The 19,645-nt window shown below is 44.5% G+C and overlaps 1 protein-coding gene across 2 annotated transcripts in view; it reads right to left on the minus strand.

The window, feature by feature from the left end:
• SIRT2 (sirtuin 2) overlaps positions 1-19,645 on the minus strand; it is a 38,006-nt gene that overhangs the window by 4,509 nt on the left and 13,852 nt on the right. For both annotated transcript variants that reach the window (XM_073667217.1, XM_073667219.1), the window contains 5 exons: positions 18,587-18,642; positions 17,576-17,652; positions 12,652-12,703; positions 12,485-12,552; positions 12,104-12,170 (listed from right to left, as the gene is read on the minus strand). In XM_073667217.1, the coding sequence (XP_073523318.1) occupies positions 12,104-12,170; positions 12,485-12,552; positions 12,652-12,703; positions 17,576-17,652; positions 18,587-18,642 (320 nt within the window). The remainder of the gene's footprint in view (positions 1-12,103; positions 12,171-12,484; positions 12,553-12,651; positions 12,704-17,575; positions 17,653-18,586; positions 18,643-19,645) is intronic.

The raw sequence follows: 19,645 nt of genomic DNA on the forward strand, positions 1-19,645 counted from the left end.
AGATGGCGGGATCGCTAGATCTGATCAGCCTCAGTCCCTCTGCGCCTTTCTTATGCTGTGGAAGCAAAGCTACCGAGACCAGCAAGCTGGATGAGAGTTCAGTTAGAACCAGTGGTACAACCATGTTACTGGACCAAACTGTCAATCTTCAGGAGCACCCTGCCCCCAACAAAACAGGAAGCTGGGAGGCAGAGGAGCGGTGAGCTCCTGAAGAGTCATGTTGAGAAAAGCCCTTTAAGCCTAGAATGCAGCCACTTCTAGCCATGTTCTCGGAAGGCTGATGTTCTCTTTTGCTTTGCTACTCTCAGGAAAGCCTAAAAGGAAAGGGGCGACTTCAGTGCTAGAAAGGAAAGGAAAACTGGTTGTGCTAGAAATGAAGTTCAGAAATGATGTGCGGCAGACGAATTATCCCAGACTGCACCACTGAAGTTGCTGTAGAGCACACATTGCAATGCTTCTGCATTCTGGCTCTTGTAATATATACATATATAAAACTGACTACCACAAACAAAATGTAATACCGGAATAAGGATTGGTTATTTATATTAGTTACATGATTAAAAACAATTAAATATACAGAGAAACGACATGTTACCAAAAATCAAAAGGAGATGTACTTATATTTCATGTATAAACAATAAGTGCTTAAGTACATAGAGCCCCATACAAAAGATTCAGGGTGATATGTGCCATAATGGTAGCTTAGGAATAAATCCCTACATATGCATGGTGTTTCACATCAGGCTTTGTAGTACAATCCATACACTGCTTAGGTAATTCTTGTACTCCATCTACCTTGCCTGTGAGTCTTGTGTGCCTGGCTTTGATGTCAAACATGATCCATATGTAGTGATTTATTCCTAAGCTACCATTGTGGCACATATCACCCTGCATCTTTTGAATGGGTCTCTATGTACTTAAGCACTTAGCACCTGTATTCCTATGTTTCTTCATGTATTATACTATATTTAATCATTTACGTGTACAGGCAGGCGCTGGTTTATAAACTAGATAAGTCCTGCAGGTTTGTTCTTAACCCAAATTTGTGTGTAAGTTGGAACAGGCCTGGCAAAAAAAAAGAAAAGACCAATACTCATCTCCTCGCTGACCTCCAGCCCACCCTGCTGCTTGCTGTCCGCATGTCGGCAGCAGAAAGAAGAGGACCAGAGGGTGGGTGGACAGAGAAATGAGGATTCGTTTTTTCCATTTGTTCTTTTTAACATCCGATGTTTGGAACTAGGGCTGGTACATAAGATGCATGTTCTTTAGTTGGGAACTGCCTATATGCATCTCTACCTTATTTAAATAACTTCTGCACCACTGCGAAAACTTTTAAGCCTATGTTCACACATGTTGGGTTTTTCAGCGTTTTTTGCTGCAGATTTTTATGTAAATTCTCAGCTGCGTCTTGCAGTACCAGCAAAGTCTATGAGAAACCAGAATTCTCTGTTCACACGTCTTGTTTTTTTTTTTGCTGTGTATTTTGTGACTTGATTGTGTTTTTGGAAAATAGCGCATGTCACTTCTTTCAGCGTTTTTTCACCCATAGGAAGTAATGGGTGGTGAAAAAAATGCTCTTTTTTTTTACAAAACTTAATGTACATGCATAAATAGAGACAGAAGGACAGTGAAAAAAAGCTGAAAAAATGCATCAAAAACACAGCAAAACCTGCGTTTTTGACACAGCTAATTTCTTGCTAGAGATCAGTTTTGCTGCAGATTTCTGATGTAAAAAAAAACACAACATGTGGGAACATAGCCTTACTGTGCAGCCATCCCCGGCATCTTTATTACCAATACAGGCCCTGATATATGAGCTTTATTTCCATGTAAAAGTACCCTTTGATTTCTCTGACATGACGGTTCTCCGTATTTTATGTGGTGCTTGTCGTGGAACTAATACTATAATCAAGATTATTCGGATGACATTTTGTTTGTTGTAGAACTTTTTAAAGGTTTATATATTCACTTTCTGTAATAGTACATACTTAGTCACATGTCGTTCTGTGGCTTAGGGCATTTTTTGTAGGCGATTACAGCAGTCAGGTAGCAGCGAGCTTTACATCACTCACATGATGCTTGGATGGTGATAGAGATCCATTTCATAAACTTCCCAAGTTTTAATCTTTATAAGTAGTTGATTTTCACGTGCCATCTGCTTCTTTTTTCTGTGATTTTGCATGGTCTACCACTTTGTCAGTCATGTATGTATATGAAGATTAACACTATTTTTGGCCATTACATAATTAGTTTCCTACATTTTTAGAAACTTCCCCTCTGTACTAGGAAGTCTCTTATCTTTCTGCCTCTCTCTAGCTCCTTCCCCTCTCCATAGCTGTTGTTATAGCAGAAGATGGAGTCCCTCAAGTTTAAAGGCCCCCTCTATGCTATATAAGTCTGACAGTTATTTTAGGTGAAAACAACAGCTATGAATGTTCCTTCTTGTATCAATAGCATGTCCTTGGGAGAAGATAAAGTGATTCTCCCTGGCCAGATGTTTCTTCTTGTAGCAATAATGTGTTCTTGCAGAAAGATGAAATGACCTTGCTAACTAGATAAGTCTAATTAAATATTTTAAAGCATACAGAAACTAGCTTTTTTCGCTTGTTCAGCTAAACTGTATAATCGAACCATATATGGCAAATCCATTTCCTGCCTTTAGGGTGTATATTAGCCCTGTGTTTTGTAATAAAGTTTTTAGAGTATGTTTAGACACAAACATCCTGTCCTGTGTCTTCATTCTCTCCGAGCTCGTAATCCACAGGATAGAAGACCCAAAATTCAGTGACGACAGCTGGCGCCTCGAACTGGGACCTTGAGTTAATCTACCCAAGGGTGCTCGACCGGTCCGAGACGTGGGACGAGTGAAGCTCTCTGTTGGTGATATATACAGCGCTGAGGTAAGAATAACTGTTATATTCTACCTAATTATATCACTGCATAGAAGAGACTCCCTCACCCCCGAGCGGTCGGCTCCCCAGGTAATTCAACAGATTGTTGTCTGGCTCAGGTCCCTTTGAACCAGTAGAATCCCTCAGATAAATGGACAGTCCTGCCTTCTATCCTTTGGAGAATTTAAGAATGAAAGTATGGATCCGATGATTGTGTTGTGCATGTGTCCCGGGATTGATGTTTTTGGTCTGTTTTTCTGATTGGCGTATAAGTCCTAGAGAGGCTAGTAGTGGAATGGTTCAGAAACCTTTGTGGCCCATTGTCTAAGTGACCATTGTCTAAGTGACTGAGGAGTCTCTTCTAGGTGAGGAGAACCGAAAAAAATGGGAAACCAAAATGCCAAGGAAGGCATTATAGCCAAAGACTTAATGGTACGCAGAGAAGGGAAACAGGCACTGATTGGAATTGACAAAATATTGTGTAAAGCGGGAATGAATGAGAATGGAGAGATGAATGGAGAGAAATGGAAATCCTTCTTTAACTCCTATCATGGATGGTTGAAAGATAAGGGTCTGTTAGGGACAGTAGATGTATGGATGAATGCATGCGCTTATTTTGAAGGAAAGATTGAAGAATTAGGAGACGGACGTTACAGACTGACAAAAACTGGAATGACAGATTTTCCTCCCTGTCCGCTCCCGACGTCACCCCCACCCCAATACCAGAATTCCCAGGAACCTAAATGTTGGGTTTGCCCCAGATGTGGACAGCAGAACCCCTTGACAGTAGACATCTGTGTGGCATGTGGAGGACCGAGACCCCACCCAGCTAGACAATTCCCAATGAGGACGGTAGTTGTGCCAGGAGCACCGGGTGCAGCAGCAGCAGCAGCAGGGGGGGATGCAGTGGTTCCAGGTCAGGAAGCTCGCACAATTTTAATGTATAGACCATGGAGTCCTTCAGAGCAGTTGGCACTGATCTCCCAGCTGCCAGACCCATCCCAGTCCCCTATGGGTTTCGCTAGAATGATCACCACCATACAGGATACGTATCATGCCACTAGAATAGATCTGCAGGGGGTAATTAAGGGAAAATTGGCAGATGAAGCCCGCTATGATAGGTTGATAGATGAGACAAAAAAACAGTATGCCAATAGGACCGGACCCGTAGATGCAGAATCTAATGATGCAGCAGCTGGAGTCCTAATCGCAGCAGCGTTGGTAAAAGCATGTCAAGACAGGCAAGCAGAAAAGCAAGTTACACTAGAAGATAGAGTGCAGGGAAAGGAGGAAGATCCTAAGGATTATTTCTATGCACTAAAGAAAACCTGGTCAGAAATGGGGTTCAACCCCGGGAATAAGACTAGTGAGAGGGTATTAGCAAGTGCTTTCATGAATGGACTAAAGAAAGAGATTGCAGAGAAGGTAAAAGCATGTAGACCGGACTGGAGATCAGTGAAGGCAGAAGATTTAGCTAGAATAGCTCAGGGGGCACAACATGACATAGCGCAGGCAAAAAGAGCTGCCAGAATACATATAGTAGAGACGACCCCCAGAAACAACAGAGGCAGAGGACGGACTGAAGGAGGAGGACAGAAACTGTGTTACGGATGTAAAAAGCCAGGACATTTTAGAAAGAACTGTAGGACCAACCCGTATCCAAATGCTCAGAGTACGGGTCCTCCAGCCGACCAAACAACGCCCCCATAGGATGAGGGTAGCTTGCACATGAACCCCCTCATCTCCTTACCCCCAACTCCCAGTTGTATAGTGCAGGTGAACCTACCAGGGGGACATGAAATCGATTTCCAAGTAGATACGGGTGCCGACAATTCAGTAATTACGCAAGGTGATTGGCCATATACTGACACTGATTTTTCACATCATGTCATTGCCACCCCCTTCAATTCTCCGTTTGTCCTGCTTCCTGTCACTAAAAGAATTCCCCTGCAAATTCAAGGAGCTACTGTACATAGCCAGCTCATGGTATCGCCCCGAGGCCAATGTAACCTTTTGGGAAATGATGTGTTGTCCCAATTACAAGCACATATTGAGTATCATCCCGATGGCACTGTCACCATGACCCCAGGTTTAAAACCAAGTACCCTTTGCAAAATTATGTCACTAGATATTGCCAGCATAGTAGAGACAAATGAGTTTCCCCCGATATTGGAGCAGGCTGTACCACATGATTTTTGGGCCTCAGACAAAACAGATGTTGGTAGGTTAAGAGTTCAACCAGTAATGGTGAAATTAAAACCAGGAGCCATCTTGCCTCAACAGAGGCAGTATCCCCTTAGCTCGGCTCAGGAGAATGCCATAGCCCAGCAGGTCCAAAAATTACTACTGAGAGGAGTCCTAGTCAAAACCCAGTCCCCTTGCAACACTCCCCTGTTCCCAGTAAAGAAAAAGAGTGTGCCAGGACAACCAGCCGCATATAGAATGGTCCATGACCTCCGGTTGGTTAACAAAGCCACAGAACTTCTAACACCAGTTGTGCCCAACCCGCATACTCTTCTGTCACAGATACCTTCTAACTCTCTTTGCTTTTCAGTGGTTGATTTGGCAAATGCATTTATCAGTGTACCATTACATCCTGACTGCCAGTACCTGTTTGCTTTCACATTCCAGGGTAGTCAATATACATGGACAGTGTTGCCACAGGGTGCCCAGAATTCACCCACAATGTACACTGCAAGTCTGCAGGAAATACTGGAGGGATGGTCTGAACCACATATCGTTGTTCTGCAATATGTCGATGACCTGCTCATTTGTGCCCCCTCCAGGAAACAATGTCATAGTGCAACTATATCGCTTATGTTGTTTCTCTATCACGCTGGCTGCAAGGCATCGAAAGATAAGCTTCAGTTTTGTAAATCTTCAGTCACCTTTTTGGGACATTGCATTACACCAGGAGCTCGTCATTTAACAAATGCACGCAAACAAGCAGTACAGGCATTCACCGTCCCCATTAATGTTGCAGCCCTCAGAACTTTTCTTGGACTTGTTTCCTATTGCAGACAGTGGATTCATGCCATCTCTGTTTTAATGCAGCCCCTCTATGACTGTCTTACCCCAACACCTTTTGTACTAACATCAGAGGCAATAGACTGTTTTTATTCTCTCAAGAACCGTATTTTGGCCGCTCCAGCTTTGGGTACCCCTAATTATGAGCTCCCATTTACTCTGTACCTTCATGAACAAGCTGGACATGCAGCAGGAGTTTTAACTCAAACACACGGTGATAATCAGAGACCTGTTGCCTACTTTAGTGGCAGATTGGATGCGGTAGCCAGAGGTGCACCATCCTGCGTACGTGCTCTGCATGCTGTTGGACTATTACTCCATAAATCCGCAGACATTGTTCTTGACCACCCGCTCACCGTTCTAACACCTCATGATGTCTACACTATGTTGAACCAAGTGCAACCCGCTCACCTCTCAGCAGCACGTCATCTCAGGTTACAATGTGCACTGTTAATGCCTCCCAATGTTTCTTTACAGAGGTGTACTACCCTGAATCCAGCAACTTTGTTACCTCTCTCGGATCTGAAGGAGGGGTCAGGTACTGTGCTTTTTAAGGAAGATCCAAGAGAGGAAGTTCCTCATGACTGTGTACAAATGATGGCACAAGAAACGGCAGGTTTACCTACTGTATTTGAACATGAATTACAAAATGCAGATTTTGAATTTTTTGTAGATGGATCCCGTCATCAGGACGATTCAGGTACCTTCCATACTGGATATGCAGTTGTCTCCCTCAATGCAGTAATCAAGGCAGAACCAATGCTCCCACACCAGTCGGCTCAAGAAGCTGAACTTAGGGCCCTAACCAAGGCCTGTAAACTAGCGGAAGGTAGTATTGTTAACATTTACACAGATTCTAGGTACGCATTCGGTATATCGCATGATTTTGGTCCAATATGGAAGTCAAGAGGTTTCCTGACGGCAGCAGGACACCCCATTAAGAATGCTGATGCGGTCCAGCAGTTAATTGATGCGCTACAACTACCCAAACAAGTAGCTGTCATAAAGGTAAGAGCACATACCAGACGCACCGACCAGGTAAGCAGAGGAAACGCGATGGCAGATGCAGCGGCAAAAACAGCAGCCTGTAAGCCGCAACAAGGGTCAACAGTACGTCAGTTAAGTGCCCCTAAAAACCCCTTTGTGTCGGAGGACATCTTATCCCAAATGCAGGCTCAGGCTCAAAAGGAGGAGGTTGATAAGTGGTTAAAGGAAGGTCCATGCCTGAATGAAGTAAATGGGGTATGGGGGAAAGGGACACGACGATGCCTTCCAAGGGCACTGTACCCAGCAGCTGCCCAGATACTACATGGGCCGACACACCAATCTAAAACGGGTGTGATGAGTGTGATGCAGAAACATTGGGTGGCACCAGGATTCTCCACCTGTATTGAAAACCTGGTACAAGGGTGCATGATATGTGCTACACATAATCAGGGTAGAGTAGTTAAAACACCACCCAAACACACCCCCCGGCCCCTCTATCCATTCCAGAGACTGCAAATTGATTATATTCAGCTGCCAAAGTCAGGATCATGGGAATATGTGTTGGTCTGTATTGATTTGTTCTCAGGATGGCCAGAGGCTTTCCCGATTGCCAAAGCCACGGCTGCGGCAACCGCAAAGAAACTGCTTGCGGAGGTGGTCTGCAGGTATGGGGTACCAGAGGTAATTGAGAGTGACAGAGGTACACACTTCACAGGTGAAATAATGAATGAAGTCATGTCAGCTCTAGGAATTCAACAAGCATTCCATACCCCATATCACCCACAAAGTAGTGGTAAAGTGGAAAGACTGAATAGGACATTGAAATTAAAAATTCAGAAAGCCATGGCTGAGACAGGAAAACCATGGCCGGACTGTTTACCACTTGCTCTGTTTTCAGTAAGATACACGCCTAATAGAAAGACTGGACTCTCTCCATATGAGATATTGTTTGGCAACGTACCCAGCCTAGGGTGTTTCTATCCGCAAGCATTAGAAATGAACAACCATGTGCTAAGTTCCTATGTGAGGGCTTTACACAAAAAGATTAAGCAAGTACATGATAATGTCTTCAGTTCTCTTCCAGATCAAGACTCTAGCAGCCATACGCTGCAACCTGGAGACTGGGTGGTTATAAAAAGACACGTGAGGAAAAGCCTAGATCCACGGTTTGACGGACCCTTTCAAGTTCTGCTGACCACAAGTACAGCCGTTAAGCTAGAGGGAAAAGAGACCTGGATCCACGCGTCCCATTGCAAAAAGATACTAGGAGAACCAGCGGACAAAGAATGAAGACATTGTTTATACTTACCTGCATACTTGCGACCACAGGTGCATGGTCTAGGTTAGGCACCATGGATGGAGACGACAATAGATTCATTAGACACCATCTTGCTCTAATCGATGGACTAAAGGAGCAAAACCAGACCATTGCTAATTGTTGGATATGTACACATGCCCCTGTGACGTCCACTAGCATACCCTTTCTCGCTGTCCCGGTCTCATGGGAAGAGATAAACTTTTGAGTGAACTGTTCAGATACTTTGGCCAATAATTCCACACAAAGATTTTCCTTTCTAAATCCCGCAAATTGGTTTAAAGGTATTGGTGGGTGGTTGGCTGGTATAGTACAAGCTATTTTACAGGTTTTGCTAATGTGTCTTGCGGTTTATTTGGTTTTTAAGCTTTTTCTAATGTGTATTCAGCGTTGTACTAAAAGAAAACATAGAAATTCGTATTGATAAATGAAGGAACAAAAGGATGGAATGTTATAGCAGAAGATGGAGTCCCTCAAGTTTAAAGGCCCCATCTATGCTATATAAGTCTGACAGTTATTTTAGGTGAAAACAACAGCTATGAATGTTCCTTCTTGTATCAATAGCATGTCCTTGGGAGAAGATAAAGTGATTCTCCCTGGCCAGATGTTTCTTCTTGTAGCAATAATGTGTTCTTGCAGAAAGATGAAATGACCTTGCTAACTAGATAAGTTTAGTTAAATATTTTAAAGCATACAGAAACTAGCTTTTTTCGCTTGTTCAGCTAAACTGTATAATCGAACCATATATGGCAAATCCGTTTCCTGCCTTTAGGGTGTATATTAGCCCTGTGTTTTGTAATAAAGTTTTTAGAGTATGTTTAGACACAAACATCCTGTCCTGTGTCTTCATTCTCTCCGAGCTCGTAATCCACAGGATAGAAGACCCAAAATTCAGTGACGACACTGTCAATAGGTGGTAGGTGTAATTTGATTCCTCACTGAAGACAGAACTGTAGACAGATTTGAGCAGTTTGAGAGTGGATGATCAGTGCAGGTGAGACTGGTAAGTGGGAAGAGGAGGCATCTCTTCTGATAAGCTATATTTCAGAGTTTATTATTTTAACTTGTACTGTTCATTTATGAAAAAAAAAGGTAAAGTATGGGTACCACTTAATAATTAGGAGTGGTACCACCTCTAGTGGTAGCTACCATATTTAAAATCTATGTTGCAAATGGGCATTTCAGAACCTCATAAGAAACAAATAGCACTCCGGTCTAAAAGTGCAGTAAAAAAAAAAAAAAAAAAAAAAGTATTTTAGATATATTTACTATATTAAATGAAAGGCACACAGAGGACACAGACAAAAATTCTTCATAAATTACAGAAATGAAAAATGCTTTTGTTGTTAGATTGAATTAACGTGCTGTGAGAAAAATCAGTGAAATGTTAGCACATCAGACGTTTCTCAGGAAGTTGCACATACATTTCAGTTTGTAAAACCAAACACCTACAGGATACTTACACTATGACAGTATGAGTGTCGCAGTTACCAACTTACCTTCCAGTAATCACTGCCCCCAAAAATAACCACAATCTTCCATAAAAATGATGTGAAATCCTGTAATTTACATTATTTTTCTGCTACCAGCAAATTATTATAGTAGATAACACATAAGAGTCTCATTAGTTTCTGTCTCCAGAGCCAGAAATGAGTATATTAAAGGGAATCAATCACCAGGATTTCACCCACCAAACTATTTATATGTAGCTCTTACAATGACAAGCCCATCAATACCTTTACATGTCCAGTCCGTTCCGCTGTTACTGAGAAATCAGCGTTTGAATTGATAAGTAAATGAGGCTGTAGATTTAAAGCCTCTGTCACTCCAGCTCTATTCTCCGCCTCCTGCTTGACTGACCATTCCTTTGCCTGAAGTCACACAGCATAGAGGCTGTCAATCGAGCAGGAGGAAGCTGCACTAGGCGGGCAATAGAGCTGGAGTGACTGAGGCTTCAGATATACAAATAGCTCTTCAGCCTCATTCACATATAAATTCAAATGCTGATTTTTCAGTAATGTAGGAACGGACAGGCCATGTAAAGGTATTGATGAACTTGTCTTTGAAAGAACTACATGTGCATATAAATCATTTAGGGGGTGAAATCCTGCTTACAGATTCCCTTTAAGTGTCTATACTCTGCTATGGTGTCATAATGCCATTCTCGGCACAGAAATAAAAACTCTCTGGATTGTGAGGGTGCCAGGAGCTAGATATCATCACTTTATAGGATGTGACCCTTAGGCTTTCTGTAAGCATCCACTTCTTTCTGATAATCAGTGGTTGCCTGAAATCAAGTTTCACTAACGTGATCTACTTACATATATGTAGAATATCTCAGCACATCATCATGACTAACAGCAGGCGTGAGCTCCGATTGCTGCTGTTTAACCATGTAGATGTCATAAGACACTGATAGCAGCACTTAAATTATATGTTTGCTGATGTGTGCATGCATCAGATCTCATCACCCCCCTCCACAACGTGATTAAGGGGCACAGATAGGTTGTCACTGCAGCCAGAGGTCTGATAACACCGTACGTTGTTTGCTTCTTGGTCCTCCTATGAAGCCCAGCTCAGTTTTTATCAAGTGCACTTGGTGTGACAGAGCAATTAACGAATCTCAGCCTCCTGAAGTTGTTTTCCCACCCAGCACCAGTCTCTTTAGCTTGATTGATAGCGATAGCTCACTGTCTGACTTCTTTCCCTGGTGACTGACATCACACAGACGGTGAACTACCAAGATAAAGAGGATGGTGATGAGAGGAGAAACAACCTTGAGAGGCAGATGCTCAGGAAGTTCTCTGCCAGGCCTAGAGCATTTTCATTCATATGCAAATGAGGTGCTATTCGCTCTGGAATGCAGCAACAGATAGAAGATATAAAGAGGCTGACAGATTTACATTTCAAAGATCTCCATGCCCATATATGTGGTTTGGGTATTTTGATCTAACTGACAAATTTCTTTTTCTTTTACAGAAGAAAGGATGCTGGCAGATTGGCGTGGCAAACAGAGGACTACCAAAGCCCCTCAGATCAGCCTAGTATGCCATCCCATTAGAGCTCAATAGATTCCCTGTCAATGACACACAGGCAGGCAAAGTACTCTGCAAAATAGAAGAACTGCACTATATTATAGAAGCGATCTAAGAATCGCATGTTCAAAACTAACACTAGGACTAAAAAATGTGAAAAAATTAAAAAGAAACTGCAGACAGATGTTATAATGCCATCTTGTGGTTCTTTATCAAATGGCACAAAACTTTCAGACTGATGCTTTATCATACATAGTACATGAGCCACATATCCGCTAGGGCAAGAAGGTTAGAATGTGACAGGTCATCCTACCACAACTGGAACAGCCCAGCTTAATCTATCCAGGACCCGGATTAAAATGAAAACAATGTATTCTCGCCTCCTGCAGTGGCGCCGTTCCTGTAATTTGGCACCACTGTTCTCAGAGGTGATGTGACATTGTTGTGTCACTGAGTGGCCGCTCGTCAGCTGCAGCTCATCAATAGTCCGCCAGGGGGAACGTCCGCCAAGACAAAATAGTAAAGGCTGCAGCTGACAAGCAGCTGCTCATTGGCTATAGCCATCATGTGACAACAATGTCATGTCACCGCCAGGAACAGCGGCGCCGACATCACTGTAAAGGCACCACTGCAGGGGAATACATTGTTTTTATTTTAACCCAGGTCCTGAATTGATTAAGCCGGATTCAAGAGAAAAACAGATCCAGATTAAATCAGTTTTTTTTTTTTGTATCTGCACAACTTTTTTTGTCAACGTATTGCTGCTGTATCCATTCTAACAGATGATTACTGGACATATGAACATAGCCTTAGTTATTATACTTTACCCACCCAAAAGCCCCACATACCTTCCATCCTAAGAAGTCAGCCAGAGCAAGACACCCATCATCACAATTCCCAAGCCAGGCAACGTCCCTTAGGGCAAACAAAAAAAGGGCCATAAAAAAAGGGAAAAAAAAGGAGGCCAGCTCATTGGACTTGTGTAGGTCAACCTGGAAAACTGTATATAAGCATTTCCCTTTGACTGCGATTTTTTTGGATGATAAACCCACAACCCCCCATAGAAGTAATACGCACGTTCTATCTGACAAAAGAGACTGAAAAGTTTTGGCATGTAGTTATTACATTGGGTGGCTGAAACCTTTACTCGTCAGGTCTCCTGTCTGGCTTAGTGGGACCCGGGCATGAGTAGGAAATACTGCAGGATGATATACGAAATGTGATATTACCTGTAAGCTTTCTCTGAGTCAAAGTCCATGCCACCACCCAAACCGAGGAGGCCAAAAAACGAATCTCCCTGAGGAGTCACAAAAAAAGAAAGTCAAGACACTAAAAATAAAAGAGGGCTAAAGTATGAGATTGGATAGTGGAGAATTTAATGCTCCCATTTTCCTACCTCGCCAGTCTTTTCTTTATTGATTAGCAGTCGTGGGGTTTTACTAGGAACCCTGGAAATAGAAAACAGTTGTTACTTCTGATTACGGGATTTTTTTCCTATAATCTCAGTGCTTATTTGTAGGAGCGAACAATAGAACACTGTAATTGTAGTCAGATGGGAGCTCTTCATTACAAGTGATGCTAGTTGTAGGTGTCCTATGGCATACACACTGCTAGGGAGTAGGTGCCATGTACAATTTCCCCATGCCATGCCAGGATACACAATTATTGCTTTAATTTTCCCCATGGTGTAGTCCAGTCATGTAAAAGCTACTAGGGCTCAGCAAATGTGCAATGTTATCAGCTAGTGACAGAATAGGTTATCTAGTCACTTACAAATAATAAAAAACATAACTCAAATGGTATAAAAGAATAAAATATATTACACCATATTGATCCCCAGCTGCTGCTGTTCCACACTGCCTAGATCTGCATGGGCACCCCAAAGTAGTGACATCCAGCTCCCCCATTATAGTAGTGACACCCAGCCCCCCTTATAGTGGTGACATCCAGCCCCCCCTTATAGTGGTGACATCCAGCCCCCCCTCCCTTATAGTAGTGACATCCAGCCCCCCCCATAGTAGTGACATCCAGCCCCCCCCCCCATAGTAGTGACATCCAGCCCCCTTATAGTAGTGACATCCAGCTCCCCCTTATAGTAGTGACATCCAGCCCCCTTATAGTAGTGACATCCAGCTCCCCCTTATAGTGGTGACATCCAGCCCCCCCCCCCATAGTAGTAACATCCAGCACCCCCCCCCCCATAGTAGTAACATCCAGCTCCCCCTTATAGTGGTGACATCCAGCTCCCCCTTATAGTGGTGACATCCAGCCCCCCCCCCTCATAGTAGTGTCATCCAGACCCCCCCCCCTTATAGTAGTGTCATCGAGTCCCCCCTTATAGTAGTGACATCCCACCCCCCTTATAGTAGTAACATCCAGCCCCCCCCTTATAGTAGTAACATCCAGCCCCCCCTTATAGTAGTGACATCCAGTCCCCCCCCTTATAGTAGTGACATCCAGCCCCCCTTATAGTAGTGACATCCAGCCCCCCCTTATAGTAGTAACATCCAGCCCCCCCCCTTATAGTAGTAACATCCAGCCCCCTCTTATAGTAGTGACATCCAGCCCCCCGCTTATAGTAGTGACATCTAGCCACCATCACACTAGGGACATCCAGAGCCCGCCATTCCTTGTATAATGACAGCCAATGCATCCCACAGTGGTTACACCAAGACCTTGTGCCTTCCTTTGCCATCCAGGTTGTATATCTACATCCACGCCTCCCCACCTTGACCCCGCGTGTTATTATTGCATCAGGCACTCCCACCACACTATTGCATGTAGCTTCCAATGCCTCCCTCTATAATCCCATCTCCAGCTCAGCATGATGCCACAGCTGTGACAGTGACACGCGGTAAAAAGCTTACCACAGGTCATAGGCGCTGGCTGATTGCACTACTACCACCATCAGATGGCGCCTACTGCCATAGGAAACAGCGAGTGCAGGCACCACTGAATGGGAGCAGTAGTCTCCCATCCGCCGGCGTCTGCTCTGCTGAAAGTAAAAAAAATATATATGTTTTAAATAATAAAAAAATATTAAAATAAAAATAAAGAACACATTAATCTCACCTACACCTTGTCCCCCATGTTTGCCGCCCCTGCAAAAAATAAAAAAAACACCATATACTCACCTTACAGCTACCGTATTTTTCGGACTATAAGACGCACTTTTTTCCTCCAAAATTTTGGAGGAAAGTGGGGGGTGCGTCTTATAGTCCGAATACTATATATAACACTATATGTATGGCCGCATGGTGGTGGGTGTGGGGGAGCGGCAGCGGGGATCAGAGGGGCACAGGAGGCAGCAGCCGCCTGCTGCAGCCTAGCTGTGCCCACTACTAAAGAAAATGAATATTCCCTGCTCCCCACACCCATGGGCGTACAGAGCAATGAATATTCATTTCTCTTAATAGCCGGCACACTGGAGTCGCAGCACGGCTCCTGCTGCCGCTCTGCGGTCTGGGTGCCCGCTATTAAAGCTCATGAATATTTGCTACAACCCACTCCCATGGGTTGTAGTGAATATCCATGGTCTTTAATAGCAGGCACACTGACCACAGAGCGGCAGCAGGAGCCGTGCTGCCGTACAGTGTGCCGGCTATTGAACAGACTGAATGGTCACTGCTCCCCACGCACAGAGTCCCGGCGTGGGGAGCAGTGAATATTCCAGCACAGCTTCTCACACTGTGTGAGGGCGCATGGCAGGGACGCCATGCGCGCCCTGCCATGCGCCGCTCACACAGTGAGAGTGTCGGCAGCAGAGCGGGACAGCGCTGGAAGAGAGAGGAGGTGAGTATGATTGTTCATTTTTTTTTGTAGGCAGCGTGATGGGGGCTCAGAGGGTGCCATACATACCAGGATGTGGGCTCAGAGGGTGCCATACATACCAGGATGGGGGCTCAGAGGGTGCCGTACATACCAGGATGGGGGCTCAGAGGGTGCCATACATACCAGGATGGGGGTTCAGAAGGTGCCATACATACCAGGATGGGGGCTCAGAAGGTGCCATACATACCAGGATGGGGGCTCAGAAGGTGCCATGCATACCAGGATGGGGGCTCAAGGGGTGCCATGCATACCAGGATGGATGGGGGCTCAAGGGGTGCCATGCATACCAGGATGGATGGGGGCTCAAGGGGTGCCATGCATACCAGGATGGATGGGGGCTCAAGGGGTGCCATGCATACCAGGATGGGGGCAGGATGGGGGCTCAGAGGGTGCCATACATACCAGGATGGGGGCTCAGAGGGAGCCATGCATACCAGGATGGGGGCTCAGAGGGAGCCATGCATACAAGGATGGGGGCTCAAGGGGAGCCATGCATACCAGGATGGGGTATCAAGAGGTGCCATGCATACCAGGATTGGGGCTCAAGGGGTGCCATGCATACCAGGATGGGGGCTCAGAGGGAGCCATGCATACCAGGACAGGGGCTCAGAGGGTGCCATGCATACCAGGATGGGGGCTCAAGGGGTGCCATGCATACCAGGATGGGGGATGAAGGGATGCCATGCATACCAAGATGGGGTATAAAGGGGTGCCATGCATACCAGGATGGAGGATATTAACAGAATTGGGGGACATTACCCCTATACCAGTGTTAGCAGCAGACACCCTCCCGCATAACAGGGCATCATGACCACATTTTTTGCTTACATTTTTTTTCCTATTTTCCTCCTTTAAAACCTAGGTGCGTCTTAAGGTCCAGTGCATCTTATAGTCCGAAAAATATGGTAATCCCCAAATCACCTGTAATAAAGGTAAAATAATAAAGGAACCTCATCCTCACCTGTCCGCCGAAGTCCAAATATCGAGGGTCCCACGATGATCCCTTGAACAGAACGGCCACATTGTAAAATGTGAACGCTCTGTTCAGCAGCCGGCAATACACTGACGTTCAGTGCCGGCAAATGAGGTCAGCGCATGCGCGGTGAGTATTTTCCCATGCATGCGCTGACCTCATTTGCCAGCAATACACTGAGCGCCAGTGTATTGCTGGCTGCTGAACAGAGCAGTCACATTTTACAATGTGTCCGCTCTGTTCATGGGATCTTCGTGAGACCCTCGATATTTGGACTGCGGCGGACAGGTGAGGATGAGGTTCCTTTATTATTTTACCTTTATTGCAGGTGACATTGGTTTAAGCTAGAATGGGCATGACGGTAAGTATGATTAAATTTAGAACATTAAAGGTGTCTGTGTTTATTTCAAATAAAATATTTTATTCACGGTGTGGGTGTTTTTATTTTACATTTGACTTCCCCTATGGGGTTAGTAATGGGGGAGTCTTATAGGCGCCTCTCCATTACTAACCTGGGCTCGATGTCAGCTGGCGTTATAAGCGGACATCAACCCCAACCCTATAACCCCACTGCCACCGCTACAGGGCAGTGGGCAGAGCGAGGCAAAGTGCCAGAATTGGTGCATCCTATGGGCTGCTGTTTCTAGCCTCGGAGGGGGCCAATATTCATGCCCCCTTCCTAGGCTATTAATATCAGCCCCAAGCATAGCCTATGCTAGCTGTTAAAATAGGGGGATCCCACATAATTTTTATTTGGGGTCCCCCATTTTAATAGCCAGTAAAGCCTAAGTATACAGCTGGGGGTTGATATTAGTAGCCTGGGAAGCTCCATGGGTATTACCCCCTTCCCAGGCTAAAAACATCTGCCCCAGCTGTCTGCTTTCCCTCTACTAGTTAATAAAATTAAGGGGGACCACACGCCATTTTTCCCCAGAAATGTACTCATTTATTAATAAATTACATGAACAGTAAGGTAGCTCGCTGCCTTGGGGTAACCCTGGACTCTGATCTCTCCTTCAAACCACATATCCAAGCCCTTTCCACGTCCTGCCGGCTCCAACTCAAAAATATCTCCCGGATCCGCACATTCCTCAACCATGAATCTGCAAAAACACTAGTGCACGCCCTCATCATCTCCCGCCTCGACGACTGCAACCTCCTGCTCTGTGGCCTGCCTTCTAACACTCTCGCACCCCTCCAATCTATCCTAAACTCTGTTGCCCGACTAATCCACCTGTCCCCTCGCTATTCCCCGGCCTCCCCCCTCTGTCAATCTCTTCACTGGATCCCCATTGCCCAGAGACTCCAGTTCAAAACCCTAACCATGGCATACAAAGCCATTCACAACCTGTCTCCTTCATATATCTGTGACCTAGTCTCCCGGTACTTACCTGCACGTAACCTCCGATCCTCACAAGATTTCCATCTCTACTCCCCTCTTATCTCCTCTTCCCACAATCGCATACAAGATTTCTCTCGTGCATCCCCAGTGAGAAAGCGAGAGAACAGTACTTACTTGCCTACAAGTGAGGCAAATGGCTGCACCTGAAGCGACGTTCCCATCACAATAAGGAGATCAACTTTTTGGAAATCCTAGCAAGACAAGGAGGACTTAATCATTTCATATTTTACAAATAAATGTAACAATGGTCTAATGTAACTCACAAGTTCGAACGGTAGTCGCACATGGTTTAAATAGGAGTTATTTTGCCTTTTGTAAAAAACTAATCAGAAAAATCTTTGTCATATTAAAAGTCTGTCGTTTGTTAGAATAGAAAAACATGGCAGCTTTCTTCAGGAAACAGTGCCATTTTGGTCCACAAGTTGTGTCTGGTATTACAGCTCTTCGGGAAGTTAAAGAGGTTTCTCTTTTTCAGAAAATTCTGATCCCCTAAATTCCCAGTCGACTCTCTCCAGTCCAATAATTTCTATACAGCAGTTAGCTGCTCCCCTCGCCCGCCCTCTCAGCTCCTGATGGTGCTCTTATCAGTCCTGCAAAACACAAGTTTCTACAGCAATTCTCCTAATCACTGCTCTCAATTTCCTGAGCCCTGTGCTTGTTGAAAGTACCTGTTATCTCTACATGTAAACAGTGTAGACTCAGAACAAGCACCGCCAGACCATTAATGTTTAGTAGATGAATGAAGATGCTCACCAGAACTGTCACTCAAGGAGGAGTGCATGTCCACCAAGCAACCAGGGAATAAGGACACTGTAAGGCAACTGTATAACTCTTAGCTACTTAAGAGACAACTTGAGAATACCCCTTTAATGGGGTTGTCCAGGATCATCAGAAAATGTCTGTTTTTTCTTCCAGAAACAGCGCCATGCCTGTCTATTGGCTGTGAACGGTACTGCAGCCCAGAACCAATTGCTTGAACTAAGGTGAAATACCAGACAGAATCCATGAACAGACATGGTGCTGTTTCTGAACATAAAGTTGACCTTCTTTTCCTATAGAAAGCTGTATACAAAATGTGAATGTCTCTTTCCTTTTTACATATTATACCCATAACTATCAACTTACAGATTTTAAGGCAGAGAAGAATCGGGGTGGCAAGCTCTCTCCAAAAAACACAATATCTGAAAGGAAGCATCCAGAAACATTAAACAATGCTCTTCTAAGCCCAAAGTTTACTTCTGTATTTTTATTGGGAAACATTTTAGTATCATATTGAGTCAAGTCTACAGAAGCAGAAAATTCTCAGGAATCGAATTGGATGACCACCCAAATAATGCAATACTGGATTTTCATGTTAGGCCATACTTCTGTATTTCATTCCTTTCATTGGCATTCACGTCTCTTGGAAGGGGTTGTCCCCTTTCAACAATTTTTACCACAGGGTCATTGATGTATAAAACAAGAAACTGAGCTTTACTTCAGCACACACCCCCCCTATTACCACCACCACCCTCCCAGATCCAGCACGCCGCTGCCCTGGTCACTGTTGCTTGGCTGCAGAGTAAAATCACATCGACGGTGCTGCTGCCAATCATTAAGCTCAATGGCTGTCACAAGCTGCTAAGCTCAGTGATTGGCTGCAGTGCTGACGATGTCACATTACCGCTGAAGCTATTGAACAAAGACTGGAGCAGTGACATAGAAGCAGCAGTGGACCTGGGGAGAGTAAGTGTAGATCAGTTTCTTATTTTACACAACACGGAGCCTGTAGAATAAAAATAGTTGAAAGGGGAGACAATTTTTAAAAAGACATTAGTTGAGGGGATAACTTATTGATTCCTGGGGTTCAAATTGCTGGGAACAACACCGATTTCAAGAAATGTGCTCTGTCTGAATAGATCGGAGGTCAAGCATGTGCACCTCAGCTCTATTCAATCCTTATGGGACTGCTGTAGAGAGACTAGTACAGTGCTCGGCAAATTTCTGACGGTCCCATAGAGAACGAATGAAGCAGAGGTACACAGGATAGATCAACGCTCCATTCAGATGAAGTTCAGGATCAATTGGACCCTCAGTGATCAAAAAGTTATACCCTGTCAATAGAGAATTACTTATATACTTGGCATAACGTCACTGATTTGTTCTCACAGCAACATTTTGCTGTACTTTTGTAGAATCGGTACA

This window comes from Phyllobates terribilis, unplaced genomic scaffold (genome assembly GCF_046119375.1).
Source record: "Phyllobates terribilis strain yellow unplaced genomic scaffold, ASM4611937v1 Scaffold_2__4_contigs__length_985480577, whole genome shotgun sequence".
Lineage (NCBI taxonomy): Eukaryota > Metazoa > Chordata > Amphibia > Anura > Dendrobatidae > Phyllobates > Phyllobates terribilis.